Source organism: Chaetodon auriga, chromosome 14, assembly GCF_051107435.1.
Source record: "Chaetodon auriga isolate fChaAug3 chromosome 14, fChaAug3.hap1, whole genome shotgun sequence".
Taxonomy (NCBI): Eukaryota; Metazoa; Chordata; class Actinopteri; order Chaetodontiformes; family Chaetodontidae; genus Chaetodon; species Chaetodon auriga.
This window is the reverse complement of record NC_135087.1, coordinates 76,976-93,900: the sequence shown is the minus strand read 5'-3', so window position 1 is coordinate 93,900 and position 16,925 is coordinate 76,976. Positions and strand designations below refer to the sequence as shown.

The 16,925-nt window shown below is 43.3% G+C and overlaps 1 protein-coding gene across 2 annotated transcripts in view; it reads left to right on the top strand.

Moving 5' to 3' along the window:
• The window catches only part of tecpr2 (tectonin beta-propeller repeat containing 2), a 36,824-nt gene that overhangs the window by 4,804 nt on the left and 15,095 nt on the right, over window positions 1-16,925 (top strand). For both annotated transcript variants that reach the window (XM_076748608.1, XM_076748607.1), the window contains exons 3-17: window positions 2,698-2,838; window positions 3,027-3,155; window positions 6,103-6,234; window positions 6,411-6,568; window positions 9,535-9,688; window positions 9,987-10,139; window positions 10,654-10,786; window positions 11,489-11,700; window positions 11,790-12,012; window positions 12,121-12,361; window positions 12,460-12,709; window positions 13,879-14,106; window positions 14,303-14,370; window positions 14,597-14,712; window positions 16,500-16,673. In XM_076748608.1, coding sequence (XP_076604723.1) covers window positions 2,698-2,838; window positions 3,027-3,155; window positions 6,103-6,234; window positions 6,411-6,568; window positions 9,535-9,688; window positions 9,987-10,139; window positions 10,654-10,786; window positions 11,489-11,700; window positions 11,790-12,012; window positions 12,121-12,361; window positions 12,460-12,709; window positions 13,879-14,106; window positions 14,303-14,370; window positions 14,597-14,712; window positions 16,500-16,673 — 2,512 coding nt within the window. The remainder of the gene's footprint in view (window positions 1-2,697; window positions 2,839-3,026; window positions 3,156-6,102; window positions 6,235-6,410; window positions 6,569-9,534; window positions 9,689-9,986; window positions 10,140-10,653; window positions 10,787-11,488; window positions 11,701-11,789; window positions 12,013-12,120; window positions 12,362-12,459; window positions 12,710-13,878; window positions 14,107-14,302; window positions 14,371-14,596; window positions 14,713-16,499; window positions 16,674-16,925) is intronic.

Genomic DNA, 16,925 nt, shown 5'->3' with positions numbered 1-16,925 from the left:
AGTAATCATGCTGACCAAGATTACTATTTCCAACCTTGACTATTTCAGATCCTAACTCTGGGGACTAACATCTGTAGAATACTGTGAGTGTGCAGGCCATATCGATTTTGGTTATTACACATATATGTCCACAAATAAGAAAGATCCAACCCAAGGAGAAATTTATATGTAAAAGTCAAAACAAAATAAGCAGCAGGGAACTGTTGAAAGACGTGAAGCAGCGTTGTCACTGCGCTGAATGAACAGACACTGAGACTTTTCTGCCGCCGTTGTCCTCATCATCTGCCATCTGTTACAGTGTCACTGTAGACAACACACACATACACTCATACTGACAGACACACACACATACACACAAACACAAACACACACACACACACACACACACACACACACACACACACACACACACACATACACACACATTTGGCGAGAGGAGAGCTCATTGATGTGAATGAGCCGGTGTGTCGAATGTGTTTAAGATAAGATACGATAAGATAAGTTAAGATAACACTTTTTTGATCCCTGTAGGGGAGATGAGGGAGAATTAAAAATAAAATTAAAACAGCTTTTTAAAAATCGTCGTCCACCTGAAGCTGTTGTTCCTTTTCTCTAACGTACAGCTTGTATGTTTTGTGGTTACTTTGCCGTTATGTTAACAAAGTTTCGAACCATTGAGAGGCCTGTTGAGGAACAATGACTCTCTGTGCCTAATGTGTCATATTTACAGTCTATCTGGGGTATTTTCAGTTTTTTTCCACATTCACATTCAAATGTTTGCTTTAAAGTTCATCACTCTTTGAAAGGGTGCACTTGCATTATTGCTATTGTATTATCATTATTTCAGGGATATAAAATTAAAATATTATTTCTGGATGAGAGATTATCCAACAAAACTAGTGATTGTGATAGACCTAGAATTGACTTTAAGATTTATCTGATTACCTTTAAAGCACCTGATTGTTCAGCTCCCAGGTAGCTTACTGACTTTCTGCTCTCCTGTGAGCCAGAGGCTCGGATCCTCAGGCAGGAATCTGCTGTCTGTTCCAAAGTCCTGGTTCAGGACTAAAGAAGACCTGGTAGGTACGGTGTTTCCCAAACAACAAACCCTGGTTGTCCCCAGAACTGAAAGCCCTACTTAACAAAAAGAAGGGGCTCTTTAGATCAGGGGACAAAGATGAGCTGAGGAAGTGCAGAGGGAGATGAAAAGGGAGATAAGGAGAGGCAAGGACAGCTACAGGAGGAAGCTGGAGGAGCGCCTTGAGGGAAACAACGCCAGAGAGGTTTAGAGGTGCCTGCCTGAAACCCTTCTCAGCCAAGGTGAGGAAGGCTACAGGCCCGGATGGCATCAGCTCCAGACTGCTCAGAGACTGCGCAGATCAGCTCTACGGGGACCTCCTGCACATCTTCATCTGCAGTCATCTACCTGCTTCACAGATCTTTTTCCACACCTGGAGAACAATAGGCTGACGGTGAAGATCATGTTTTTTTTGTATTTCTTCAGTACTTTCAACATGATCCAACCATCACTGTTCCAGGGGAAACTGGAAGGAGCTGGAGTAGACAGCCACCTGGCTGTTTGGACCATCCACTACCTCACCAACAGACAGCAGTATGTGGGGCTTCGCGACTGCGTGTCCATTGTGGTTTTTTGCAGCAGGGGGGCTCCACAGGGGACAGTGCTCTCTCCTTTCCTCTTCACCATCTACACATCAGACTTCAGACACACACCAACAGCTGCCACATCCAGAAGTTCTCCAATGATACAGCCATCGTTGGACGTGTATCACAGGGGAACGAATTGGAATACAGGGAGGCTGTAACCAAACTTGGTGTGGACTGAACCACCTGCACATAGACACCAGCAAGACAAAGGGGGTGGTGATAGACATCAACAGCAAGGTGCCACTGATTACTCTGGTGAACATCCAGGGTATGGACATTGAGATTGTGGGTGAGTACAAATACCTAAGTGTTCTTCTCAACAACAAACTGGACTGGATAACACAGATGTCTGTACAGGAGGGGACAAAGTCATCTGCACCTGCTATGAAGACTGAGGTCTTTTGAATCAGAATCAGAATCAGAATCAGAGTGGAGTGTGGAGGACACTGTTAAAAACATTTCTCTGTGGTGGCATCTGCAGTTTTCTGTGCAATGGTCCGCTGTGGGTGTGGGAGCTCTGAGAGGGACAGAAAAATACTGAACAAACAGGTGGAAAGCTGGCTCTGTCCTGGACTGCCCTCTGGACACCATCAAGGAGGTGGGTGAGAGGAGGATGTTAGCCAAACTGACATTGATCATGGACAACCCACCCCACCCCCTGCATGATACAGTGGGGGGCTTAAGCAGGACCTTCAGTAACTGACTGCTGCATCCAGTGTCTGTCAAAGAAATGCTACAGCTGGTCCTTCATCCAACAGCTGTCAGACTCTTTAACTCCAGCATCAGTTAATGTAGCTCTGTCTCTCATCACAACATCACGAACCTACTTTCTGCACTACTGTGGTATTTATGTTAACAACTGCTAATATCCATCACATTCATGCAAATATCTTGTGCAGTATTACATAGTTTTTTACTGTGCTCATATATTTTTTTCTACTCTGTTAGACATTTTGTTTATCATACAATAGTACCAAAGACTGTATTTTATCATCCATATCTTACCCATGTGTAATTATCTGTCTCCTGTAGGTGCAGCGTGGATTCAGGTCCATCCTTGTTTACCTTACAGCTCTGGACAGCAGCAGTGACTTCCTGGCGGTGGGCAGCAGCATTGGCATGCTCTACCTGTACTGCCGCCGCCTCGCACATATGAACAAGTACAGTCTGGAGGTCAGGTGTCTTCTCCTTCTTCTTCTGTGGTGCTCAGTCTGTCTTAACAACTGGGTCCTGGCTCAGTCTTCAGCAGGGGGACTTTTACACAGAAACAGAAAACCCATTAGATTCCTTCAGTCTGACTTCCTCTGTGTGTGTGCGTGCGTGCGTGCGTGCGCTTGTCTTTCTGCATGTGTGTCGAACAGGGAAAGACTGATCCAATCACAGCTGTGAAGCTGCTCAGCTGTTTTGATGATCTGGTTGCCGTGGGAACAGCATCTGGTCGAGTTGCAGTGTTCCAGCTGGTATCTCCACTTCCTGGTCGAAACAAACAGGTGAGAAGTTTGACAGGTGTGTTTCAGACAGGGACAGCGGGAAGTATTGGCACATGCGACGCTCTCGGAGCCTTTACTGAAGTCAAAGCGTCACAGTGGAAAAGACAGTGAAGTCTGAGAAGCCACTGAATGTTTGTGGTGATCTGCTTCATGTGAGTGACCAGTGTGATAATACCTGTCTCAGGTGTGACACCGTTTCACTGTTGTCACACATGTGATTAGCTTATTTCAGCATTTCCATTTGTTCATATACAGCTATGTTGTTCTTGTTAGCAACATTATATCTTGAATTATGTCATGTAAAAGGGTGAAATATGGTATTTACTGAAACAACTGACAACTGTAACACAAGTTAACGTATTGCTGTATGTCTCAGTCATGTAGAAGCACAAAATGCTAAATACTGACCCACTGAATCCTGTCTGCAGTGTGATGTTTGACCAGTGAAAGTCCTGCATTTAAAGTTTGACTTCAGCAAAAAGCAGAGCAACAGCCACCCTCACAGGAGAAACTGCCCATACTGCTGCCAACAGCAGCATATACGGCTGAGACAACAAGTTACCAGAAAGCTAATATAGTGATTGTCACAGTAACACTACGCAGCACAGATGCTATGTTAGCGACTGTGATGTAGCGGCTGAGCAGAATTAGCTTGTTTCCGATGCTAAGGCTAATGTTACTGGTTGTCACGGTGGCCGCGCAGACACCGCGGGGAGGAGGGGCTTGGAGGCAGGGCATGAGTGCAGCGGAGAGGGAGGGGGAGTGACGTGGAACTTGCGCTGGTTCAAATTCTCAGGCCAAGTCTGCTCTCTTCTCCATTGTACCTACAGCAGCTTTAACTAAATCTCAGCAGTAGGCCATGTGGCTTCAGATGTTTAGGATGGGGGTTTTGGGCTTGTGGCAGGTGGTCTTTGGGTTGTGACTCTCTACAGAGAAATCCAAATGTTTCTGTTCATTTATACACATTGTGGTTTTTAATTCATTCTGTTTTCATGAGTGTGTTGACAGTTTTTCCGGCTTCTCTGAGGTCCTTTAAACTCTGCTCTCACTCAGAAGAAACGCTCATAGTGGCAATTTCGTATCACGTTTTATGTTCACTTTTATCACGCTGTTCCTTTCGTACAATACACATTTGAATGCAATCAGTATTGCAATTCAGATGCATGAATGTCTTCCCAACAGACGGTGAGTAAGCAGAAACGTTAGTGATTCTTTGATAACGGCATGCGGCCAGCTTCCATTCATTACATGTGCTGCCGTCTGCTGCTGGCTGAATTCCATGAGGCGCTTTGAGACATAAGAAAAGAAGAACCACTGTCCTTCTAAATATGACTTAAAAACGGCTTCGCTGTCGACCTGAGAATCAGTCCAGGTGTGATTTCAAAGCATCAATACAACCCTCCAAAATCAAGCTTTTCACTGACATCCTTCATTTCTCTCTTTATTCCCATGTGACCAACATGTTCTTTGTCTAACTAAATTTCACTTGGCTCATGAATTAATTGTTGTAAGCCTCACTTCTTTTTAACAATCCCAGGAAATTGTGGAAAGCTATCAAATCTATTTCAGCCTGTGAACAATGCCTTCTTGCATAGTTAAGGACACCACTTCCCTTTCTGAAAGAGCTACGATGCTGCAGTGAGCACCTCATTGCCTCTGGTTCCCCATTTATCAGCCCCCTGCCTTCAACATCCGTGCTTTCCTCAGATGCGACTGTACATTGTATTTTGAAGGGTCAGCCCTTTTATTTTGTTGGTGAATTTCACAGAACTCTTCTATTGCTGGACACCTTGAATGAGATTTTGTGATCTCAGTTGGACTTGGTTAAGTTTGGGCAGTTCAGTATCCTGTGGGCATCTACTGAGCAACTTAACCAGCAGGGGGCAGCAGTGCATCTATCAGAGGAAAGAATGCTGACCAGTAAACTGGCTGTAACATGCTGGTCTCTCTCAGGAATCCATTTATATGTTTTTTTCATGGAAAGAAAATCAAGGAAACCAATAACTTATGTTTAGATTCAAGATACTCTGCGGTAAAGACGAGTTCACTGTGAACAGGGTTAGGGTTAGGGTTAGGAGAGTCCTTCAGTCCTTGTCACTGCAGCAAAGTGTCTTCAGAGACTCTGCTGGAAGAGACATCGCTTTCGCCTCCACTGACTGAAGGTCCTGGACGATGTGACTGGGACATTTTCACTGGTGTAACTGGGAAGCTGGGCATGCTTGTCATTTTAGAAACAGATGAGAGGTGACAGCATGAGAGATGTTTTAACATTTTGTTTTTAGTTTAGTCAGCGATCAGATAAAAAATTAATCTTTCTGATAATTATAAAACATTCGTAATATTTGATCCAGAATTCAGACAAATCATTAGTCCACCCGAGTGTCAGCTGTAACACTTGTCTCTCTCTGTCTGTCTGTCTGTGTCTCTCTCTCTGTCTCACTCTCCCTTTCTCTGTCTCACTCTCTGTCTCTCTCTCTCTCTCTCTCTCTCTCTCTCTCTCTCTGTCTCTCTCCCTGTCTCTCTCTCTCTCTCTCACTCTCTCTGTCTCTCTCTTTCTCTCTCTCTCTCTCTCTGTCTCTCTCTCTGTCTCACTCTCTCTCTCTCTCTCTCTCTCTCTCTCTCTCTGTCTCTCTCTCTCTGTCTGTCTCTCTGTCTCTCTCTCTCTCTCTGTCTCTCTCTCTCTGTCTCTCTCTCTCTCTCTCTCTCTATGTCTCTCTCTCTCTGTCTCTCTCCCTGTCTCTCTCTCTCTCTCTCTCTCTGTCTCTCTCTCTCTGTCTCTCTCTCTCTGTCTCTCTCTCTGTCTCTCTGTCTCTCTCTCTCTCTCTCTGTCTGTCTCTCTCTGTCTCTCTCTCTCTCTCTCTCTCTCTCTGTCTCTGTCTCACTCTCTCTGTCTCTCTCTCTCTCTCTCTGTCTCTCTCTCTCTGTCTCTGTCTCTCTCTGTGTGTAGTTGAGGCGTTTTGATGTTGTTGGCCTACATAAAGGCTCTGTGACATCATTGGCATGGAGCACCAATGGGATGAAACTTTTCTCCGGAGATGATAAAGGCCGAGTTGTGTTCTCCTCTTTGGACCTGGACCAGGTGAAGCCATGACCACACAGCAGATTAACACAACCATACATCTAAATACTTTGCAGATTATTTTCCAGATTAATCATTTTGTTCGTAAAGTGGCAGACAATAGTAGGGAAGAAAATTTCACATAACTCTGTGTGTGTGTGTGTGTGTGTGTGTGTGTGTGTGTGTGTGTGTGTAAGGGGGTGTGTAAGCCTGTGCTACTGTTGGAGGAGTCCTCAGGTGTGGTTCAGATGGAGTACAGTCACCAGGTGCTGCTTGTCTCAACACAGCAGAGATCTCTCCTTTACTGCACACAGAAACAGGAAGTCCAGCAGCTGGGCACCAAACCCCGCAAGAGGTAAACTCACAGACACAAACAGACAGACGCAGCACCAGCCGGCGGGGGTCTGTAAATAGCTATTCTTATTGAACACTACACTCATTCCTGTAGCAGATTATCGGGGATTGAAAACTAAATCTCATCCTGCTTCACTAAAATAACTGATCAATTGCCTATTCCTATCTTCCACAACCTAGCTTCTTATGTATTCATTCTAAATGACAACCCTGAATAAAAAAAAATGGGTTGTGTAACATGGAAATATAAACAATGCAATGATTTGCAAATCCTGTTTGACCTATATTCAACTGAATACAGTACAAAGACAAGACATTGAATGTTCGAACTGACAAACTTTATTGTTCTCTGTAAATATTCGCTCATTCTGAATTTGATGTCTGCAGCACCCTTTAAGCGGTTGGACCAGGAACACGTTCTCTGCTGTGTTCCATCAGCTGAATTGTTGAATAATTGTTGAAGTGTTCTAAGTGAAATTCTTTCGCATTCTTCTTGATGAATGACTTCAGCTGCTCAAGGATCTCTGCCATCGTGTCTTGTGCTCCATAATGCTCCACGCTTTTTCAGTTGCAGTTAGCCAGAGCTCTGCCTGAGGGGTCAGAGGTCACAGGCATTCATTGTTGGTTTTCAGCCTTGTCCCTTATATGCAGAGATTTCTCTGGATTCTCTGAATTTTTTGATATTTTGGATCGTACATAATGCAATTCCTAAATCACTTTAAATTGTGTACTGAAAATGTTCTTAAATATTTGGGCTATTTCCCCTCAGTTGTTCACAAAGTGGTGAACCTCGCTCCATCCTCGCTTGTGAATGACTGAGCCTTTCCAGGATGCCCCTTTCATACCCAATCATGATACTCTCACCTGTTACCAATGAGCCTGTTTACCTGTTTAAAAGGTGTTTTTGGAGTATCCCACAACTTGAAACGTGTTGCTGCATCAGATTAACAATAAGCAGATATTTACAAAGATCAGTGAAGCTGATGAGGAAAAACATTAAATATATTTGAGCTGTTTTCAGGTGACTATACATCAAAATATCAAATGATCAAAAACAGAAAATCATTGCATTCTGTTTTTATGTTTATACACAGCATCCCAATTTTTTTGGAATTGGGGTTGACCAACAGTTTTCTTCTTTAAGTAGCCAGTCAGACTCTGCTGATTTGCACTACACTCTAGGATCCTTTTCAGTGGCATCTTTCTTCTCCCTCTGATGATATTCTACACACAAACGGTCAGCAAGCAGATACATTTTATGAATGAACAAAAGTGACAAGTGACAACAAAGTGACAGCATAACCAATAATGTAAACCATCAATGAAATGTGAATGTGAAAATGAAAAAAAAAAAAAAAAAATACAGACTTGATCATATATATTACTACAGGGAATACCACTATGTCATATTTTAGAACATGCTTTGGGGCATCTGATATAACTGTGTGTCATTAGTCAATGGCAAACAATAGGAAAGTGTTCAAGGACATTTTAAACTGTTAACTTTAAGTGTGACAGTGTACATGAGCAACATGCTGCATTGACAACATTATCTGTTTTAATGTGTGTCTGCAATGTGTCTTAGAGATGGCTCTGCTTTGAAGAGCTCAGTATAAATAAGTTTACTTTTATTTAGACCATCTTCTTTGACATATTCCTTGCTTTACCATTTACCTCCTCCAGGTTTAAATCAGTACGACTTTTCTCATCTAAAAAATAACCAACACAGTTATCAAAACAGGGACAAACTCATTCCTGTTCAACTGTTGACATTCATGTAGTGTTAGTGTTTAAGCAGCTTGCAGCTCACAGATATGACTGACATCGTCCAATTTGCAGACATCATTATCCAAAGCGACATACATATTAATTCACACACCGATGGCGCAGCATCGGGGGCAGTTTTTGGGGTTCAGTATCTTGCCCAAGGATTGCTCCTGAGCCACAGCTGCCCCGTGACCATTTTTGCAAGGTTTGCCAGTGATGACGCAGGGATAAAAGTACATTTAATCATAACCCCACAAGAAACACAATATGTGTTTTACCGCAATTATGCTGATGACATGCAATTATATATTTCCCTGAAAAAGGCCATCTGGTTATTCCTTTGATCTCCACGAAAACTGGTGAAACTGCTTTTATGCCCCAAGGTGTTGGCACATCCTTAAAACTAAGTTGAAAACAGTCTTTTTTAACTGTGCCTTTCAGTGGTCTGGTGTGCCCGTCTTGATTATATTATTTCATTTTTAGTTCTTTTATTGTCATTTTTTATTGGTCAGTTTTTGATCTTATTGTTATTGAAGCGTGTTTTATTCTTACATTTTAAATGGTTTCAATTCACATCTTATGGGTTAGGCTTAATGATTTTTAACACATGTACTGTACAGCACATTGTGCTTTGTGCTATATAAATAAAGTTTTGTTTGTGCCACTCTCAAGCAGCTAATTCACTTTCTCTGTGCTGTCTAATAAAATCACAATAGCACTGAAAGCTTTCTTACCCATCAGGCACACCTACAACTAGACTACACTCTACAGCCGAACACGCGACAGCTGGAGATGCTATGTTGGTGTTTTAGTTTTTGTAAGTCAGAGCCAGTGCCTGCAGCCATGCTGACCAGCCACACTAGCAGCCGACACCTCCACAAACACAGAGAACTCCTCCATGAAGCGCTGTTTCTCCAAAGAACACAGCAACAACTGCACGAACAATTAGACGGAGCAGAAAAAAGCCCCAAAAAAAGAGATAGAAAACTCACTCACTCACTCGCAATCTGTCATGCTGATCCAAAACATCTGGGTTTAATAATTTTACATATTCATGGTAGTTTTCATGTGAATTTAGCAGTTGTACACATTGACAGTAGTTTTACAAGGGATTAGTAGTTGTACACATTGCTGATAGTGTTAAACAAGTTTAGTAGTTTTAACACTACCCTTTAACAGTATTTCTTGTGTTGCTCACAGCAGTGGCAGGTTCGGAGCCTGCTTCCTCCCGGGTCTCTGCAAACAGAGCGATCTTCAGATGTTTGCTGCCCGACCTGGACTCAGACTGTGGAGGTCTGACATCAGAGGACAGGTGGAGGACACCCGACTGCTTAGACCACTGTTTAACACACAGGTACACTGAGAATACGAGGAACGTACTTTAAATACATACATTTTGTACTGTTACTACTACAGAAGCTATTAACAGAAACTTCTGCTGGAGTCACATGATACAAATATGTTGACTAGTACTACTGCTAATATTACTGCTTCTGTTTTTGTTTGTACTTGGTCAAAGATAATTGTACTTGGTGTATTGATCTTGAAGGTATTTTGTTGTTCCCACTCATCCAAGAAAAATGACCGTTAATAGCTACATAAATGACATTTTCTCTGTCTGTCTCACCTGTCTATCTACCTGTCTGACTCAGATTCCACAGTTTGAGTTGTTTCCTCGACCTGGTCCAATTGGAGCTTACCGTCCAGCAGACAGGCAGCTCGGTCTGCTCAGTTGTTTCCTCCGAGAGGGCTGGATCCTCAGCTGGAATGAGTACAGCATCTACGTACTTGACTGTCTTAACGAGGTACCACAACTACTTACAGTAATTCATTAACAAGCTCAGCATCTATGTACTAGACTGTCTTACAACTACTTATGGCAATCTGTCAACGAATACAGCATCTACATTCTTGATGGTCTTAATGAGGTACTACAGCTATTTAGAGTACCGCAGCATCTACTTTGTTGACTGTCTCATCAAGGTATTACGACTGCTTACAGTACTGTGTTAATAGGTGCAGCACCTATCAACAGTCAGTAACACATCAGTCAAAAAGTGAGAGGAAGGAGAGAGAGAGAGAGAAGGCGAGGGGGTGACCATATGAGCGTTTAAATCGTGCAAGAAATCAAGATGGTCGGTGGGACAACCAGAGTTAAACAGAGAAATTACACCCAAGATGGTGGACGTGATTTGCACATCTCTGACAGCAAGATGGCGAGGAGCCAAGCTAAGTTGTGCTCCCATGCTGTCTCTTGATGATGTGCGTCTTGTGAATCCTTGTGTAATATCTGATCTGTTTTGTGTTTGATGTTTTAAGGTAATAATCGGAGCCTTGGAGAGCAGTGGAGACATTGTGTCAGTGTCATCTTGTGACAATGAGATCTTCATCCTGAAAGGAGACAGGGACATCATCCGTCTCTCCAACAGCCCTGAGGGACTACCTTCCAGTTGTGAGTACTGCCATTACTACTACTAGCAGTAGTACCAATACTACTGCTGCCACTGCTACCTTAACTCTATACTGCCTCTCTTTTAATCTAACCCTCCTGCTAAACATACCTCTGCCAGTATATAAATACTATAACATCTCCAACAGCCCTGAGGGTCTGACTTCCAACTGTGGGTAATACCACTGCCACCACTACTACTATCTGTAATAGCACACTAATGCTGCTGCTACTGCAACTACAACCCTAACCCTCCTGCTAAAAATACTGCTGCTAGAAAATATAAATCATCTCCAACAGCCTAGAGGGACTGACCTCCAACTGTAGGTAATATTACTTCTACTACTGCAACTCCCGCTCTAACTTTGATCCTTGATTTAAAATACCACTCAATCTATATAGTATGGTAAATATTAAAACAAAGCCATCTACCCTGAAGGACTGACCCAACCATAAGTATTGCCATTGCTACCAAACACGTTACAACTAATATTTAAAATGCTGTAACAGTGATTAGTGATAAATGAGTGGACCACAACTCTGATGGTACTTTTATTTTAAAAAAATCAAACAACTTTATAATTTTTGCAGCCAAACAATGAGCTCCCCAACTGACTGTAAAAAACATTCACTGTGAATCATCCAGACTGATTGTGACAACTCATTAAGACTGATGTTTTTAATCTGTCTCTCTCTGTTCTTCAGTGTCAGAGCTCTCTGTCCGTCTGTCCTCACCTTTGGCCACGCCCACCATCCTCCCACCTACAGGATCAGTGGAAACGGCTCAGCCAATCCGAACCATGGCTATCATCATAGAGGGTGGGGGGAGGGAAGAGGGAGGAGGAGGAGGACAAGAGTGGCACAGTGAGGAGGTAGAGAAAGAGGAGGAAGTGGAGGAGGCAGAGGAGCAACTGGAGGTGACTGGTTGACACATTTACTTACAGACTGGTTAACTGACCTGTTACTGTCTATGTAATGTGATCCACCATACTCAATATTTGTCCAGGTGATGGAGCAGCTCTGCCAGCGTTCCGATTTTTTCACCAGCAGCTCTCGTAGCCGCAGCAGCTCTGTCACTTCCTGGGACAGTCTCCATGGAAACACCCCAGTGACCACATCATGTGAGCTGAGCTCCAGACGCTACAGTGCTCCTTTGGGTCAGGGGGAAATGCAGCAGGAGCTGGTGGTGAAAGCCATCAGAGTGAAGAAGAAGAAGAGGAGACGACAAGGCAAGCAGGCAGAGACTGAGAGATAGACAGAGTCAGTCTGACAGATAGAGAGTCCGATAAGAGTCATAACTGAGTGACTGAATATTTTGTCTGTGTGTCTGTCCTCAGACAGCAGCAGTGGGAACCATCTCTCTGAGAGCAGCTGTTCAGACTCCATGTTTGTAGTCCAGGATGGCAGTTGTAGTGACGGAGGGAGTGGGACTCCTTTGAGTGACCGAGCCTCCCTCCTTGGTCTTGACCTTCAAAACTACGACTCCCCAGAACAAAACCAGAACCAGGACTCACAGGAGGAACAGGGTGGAGGTATAAAGGATAGGGAGGAGATGGAGTCTTCCTCCAGTCAGTCTTGGTTAGTAGCTGAAGACCAGCAGACAGAAAGAGTATTGTTGTTTTTCATTCTTGGACCCTACACTCACTGTCTATCTCATACTTGCTTTCTTGTCTCAGCTCCATTCTCCCTCCAGGCTCTCTGCCCCTCCAAGGTTTGGAGAACCAGCTGAACCCAGGGAAGGCCCCTGGTCCTTTTGCAGAGGCAGAGGTTGTCCCCCCAACCCCAGATGTGGATCTGCTGTTAGAGTGCACCTTCTCGTACATGCACAATACTGAGGAGGATAATGCACAGGAGCAGCAGCCAATGGAGGACCAGGAGGATGGGTTTCTGAGCCCTCTGATTGGACCAGAGGAGGAGGAAGAGGAGGTGGGTTGATGGGGTTGATACTGGAACTTCACCAGCAATGTAAAGGGATTTTTGTTCTGATTTCTGACAGCAAATGTAATTTCTTGTTGAGGACAGTCACCCAAACACTTAACCTGACATTGACCCCCCCCCCCCCAGTGTATTCAATGCAATCCTCACTGTAACAAAGGCACAATGCAACAACATTTGGTCCTCCTAATCCTGGATCTCTACGGTCCTAATACTCATGCACCTGTATGGTTGTTGTACTCCTCACCCTGTATGGCCCTAGGGTTAGGCCCTAACCCTGTCAACCACAAGCTACGTCGACTGGTACTTCTACTACTAATCTCCACTACCTATGTAGCTAGTGGTCAGATCTTTGCAGCGAGTGCTCAGACCTCTACAGCTAGTCTCCTGAGCTCTGAACCTAGTCCCCAGACCTCTGCAACCAGTCCCCTACATCAACAACTAGTCCCAAGACCTCTATGGCTAGTCCCCAGCTAGTTGAGGTGGTGACTGGAGTCAAGTGCTATGGTGTGAGCTCTTTGTGCAGTGGCTGTGCGATTGAAGGTGGCACGGTGGCACGGTGGCAACACTGTCGCCTCACAGGCGTGAGGAGTTTGCATGTTCTCCCCGTGTTCACCTGGGGTATCCTCCGTAAAAATATACCCCCACTAAAAACATGCAAGAAAATCACCACCTGACCAATGGTGACGCAGAAGAATGGGTCCCCGGGCGCCGGTCTGGCTGCCCACCGTTCCTGGTCTGCCGCGGAGGAGGGACGACCAGGATGGGTTAAAGGCGGAAGTCAAATTTCACCTCCGTGTGCCGTGCTCGCATGTGTGTGTGACAAATAAAGGGGAATGTCTCCCCCCGATTCTTCTTCTTCTTGAAGTCTGGGAGGTTAGGGGTTAGGAGACCAATGATCTTGGCAGCCTTGTGTGTGATTTGTCTAAGTCTGTTCTTGGAGAGGGTTGAACAATACTTTTGTAAAGTAGCAGCAGAAGGTGGGGGGCAACGGAAGATGTTCTAAGTTCACTGTATGGTCCCTTGACAAACATTGGCTACTCCTGTTCAGCCTTAAAACAATGGGTGTCTTTTAGTCTGCACCCTGTCTGCCAGGCTGTTCCTACCAGGTGAACCAATGAATATAATTAAATCTAACATTCTTTTGTATTTGTGTACAGGGTAATGACCTGGCTCCCCATGCTGGTCTGGTGGACCAGATGTTTTACTCCACTGTGTCCAGTTTGGACAGAAAACCCAGTATGTCCAGTGATGAGGAGGCAGACATCTACAGTCACACTGTTCCTCCTGCTGGCAGTGGAGGGGGTGTCCTTAATTGTCCGTCCAGTCACACAGAGAAACAATTGGGCCAGGATGCTCAGGACAGAGATTTACACAAACCTGAGCAGGTGAGACACACACAAAGCTGACCAGGTAAGAGGCACGTAGACCTGACAAGGTGAGACAGACACACAAAGTTGAGCTGGTGAGATTCACAGACGTGACTCATAGACACAGACCCAACCAGAAGAGATGCTCACAAATGTGATCAGGTGAGTCCATGAGGTCTTACTTTACTGATGTATTTTTCTTTTGTCTATTTAGTTGGCAGAAAGCTGGATGGGATACTCAGGACCAGGATGTGGAATACTGAGCTTGCAGGTGACTGAGAGGTGAGTGGTCAGCCAACTCTCAGGTGATTGAAGTATGACCTGCATCTTTCAGGCGTGGTGTGTGAACATTAAATGAGGACTGTGTTAAGGTGACTGTCAGGTGTCTTACAGGTGTCTCACAAGTAACTGACAGGTTTCCTACAGGTAACTGCTGGGTATCTGACAGATGACTAATGCCTGTCTTGCGGGTGACTGGCAGGTGTCTGACAGGTGATGTGTGTTTCAGGTATGTGTGGTGTCTCGACTTTAAAGGAGGACTGTACTGCAGCCTTCTGCCTGAAACTGGACTCACCTGGCAGCGCTTTGAAGATAATGTCCACCAGATGGCATTATCACCTTCAGGTGAGCTACTGACATCACACTTGACAGATCCTCTGTTCATTCATTGTAAATGTAACAAATGTAACAGTGATTTTACACAGAGCTATTTCACCTTGCAGAATTGCACAACTAGATCAATCCCATCTCGGTTTGACTCTAGGAGCAAATATGACATGACTTTGTGCCATGGAAGAGTACAAAACTATCATTTGTAGAATTTTATGACAGTCAAAATTAAACAAGGAAAACAAAATATCCAACATGGCAAGACGCTGCCTCTGCTAAACTCTTTAGTCCGAAGTTCAGTCAGTCAAAAAGAAAATCCTTAACGGTAAATGATGTTCCTGTGTTCTTGTGTGTGTGCTACCACAGTAGTATGTGTGTATTGAAGAGATCTCATGAAGCTCATCTGTTTCATCCGATGTAGCTACAGGTATGAAGAATTAAGTGAGCAGTAGATCACACGCTCCTCGGATGAAAGGAAGTCCTGGGTGACTGTATTTCACTCAGTGTCGTCCCACAATATGAGCAGAGCAGTGAAAAAAAACATTTTCACATGGCAGGAAAGGGAACCCATGTATTACTGTATGGCAATTTTCTACAATCTATACTCATCTAATTTTTTTGGCCCATGTAAATATTATACTGACTGTATTTACATCAGAAAACATAACAAGCCAAGACATTTATCCATAGTTTATCCACGAGTAAACATTTTTAACAATAATTAAACATCAATTCCCACTCATATCTTCAAACAACATATCTAATTTTCAGTTGTTATCATGCATTGAAATTCTGATTTCAACAAACTGATTGTCTCACAATTCTATTTCATCAACCCTGGGCACTTTAGCCACAAGAAAAAAATGGTGACCTCCACAAACCACACATCATTAGCTCACTTAACGCTAGTCACTATTGTGCTCCGTACATTTCAAATCACAACTTGCAAATACATCTCCAACTGTTTTTTTTTGTTACTCAAAAGACTGAACCATACATATAAGTCAACAGAAGTACAAGTGTACCAGTTTTGACTGCTAGCTTGAATTAGTATGCACAAATGGCAATCAGATAACATGCAGTGCTATCTGATTTCCCCTACATATGATTAATTAAGTGTTATCTTTTTTTATCTAATGCTTTAACTCACCAGAGATTGACAGAATTTCCCAAGTGAAAAAAAAAAAACAGTTGACATCCAAACAATCTTTGGCTCCTTTTTTCTCAAAAACAGAAGAACCTTTAACAACATACTCCACTTGGAGACCTCTTCACATCGTTCTTTCTCTCTGGCTTTTCTCAATGGGGATCTAACATAGTCAAACCTTCTAGAAGGTACAAAGAGGATATTAATCTCATGGTGTAACTACACCAACTTAAATGTACTGGCTGGTCGATTTTTGTGGGTTACATAAACAATGGTTTGTACTTAGACTTAGACAAACTTTACCGTCATTCAGTACAATAAATGAAATTTCGTTGCAATAGGTTCAGCACAGGATTAAAAATATGTACCAAAAAAAATTGAAAATATATTGTGATATATACAAGTATGTTAAAATAAACAGCAGAATATACACCGAGGACATTTACTGCACCACCAGTTGTTAACAATGACAAACTGTCAGCTTTACTTCTGTTTTTACTTGCAGTTTTATTTTGTTTTTCCAAAAGAAACTTAAAACATCATAAGCTTCTAGTTAAAACATTTGGCTTATCTTATGTTAAGGCAGGCAGCTGATGGTCAGGTGTGCAGGTTTATGTAGCATTAGCTAAATGTTAACTGTTGCTAACTCCATCAGGTAATCTGCTGTGGAAGGTGGAGCAGAAGAGCATGACAGCATTTGCTTGTGCTAAAGTATCAGTTAAAGGAAAGCGTCACTGGTACAAAGCTGTGGAGCAAACGGGCTTTGTGGCATTGAGTGATGACTCTGCCTGGATCATCAGGACCAACGGAGACCTCTACCTGCAGACAGGTAACTAATTAACTATTCATACATATTAGGGCTGTCAACGAATATTCTAAATTCAGATTTATTTTCAAATTTTTAAAAAATCCAGACATTGAATTATGAAATTTAATATTGATTGTGACAGCTGCACTGACAGCACCGAATAATTGATGGGAGTCATGACATCAGAGTTTCTGCTGTCCATTAATTAACTTCTGTTTAAGTCCAACATATTAAAATTGCATCGGCAGTCATAATGTCAGGTGAAAAGTTAGA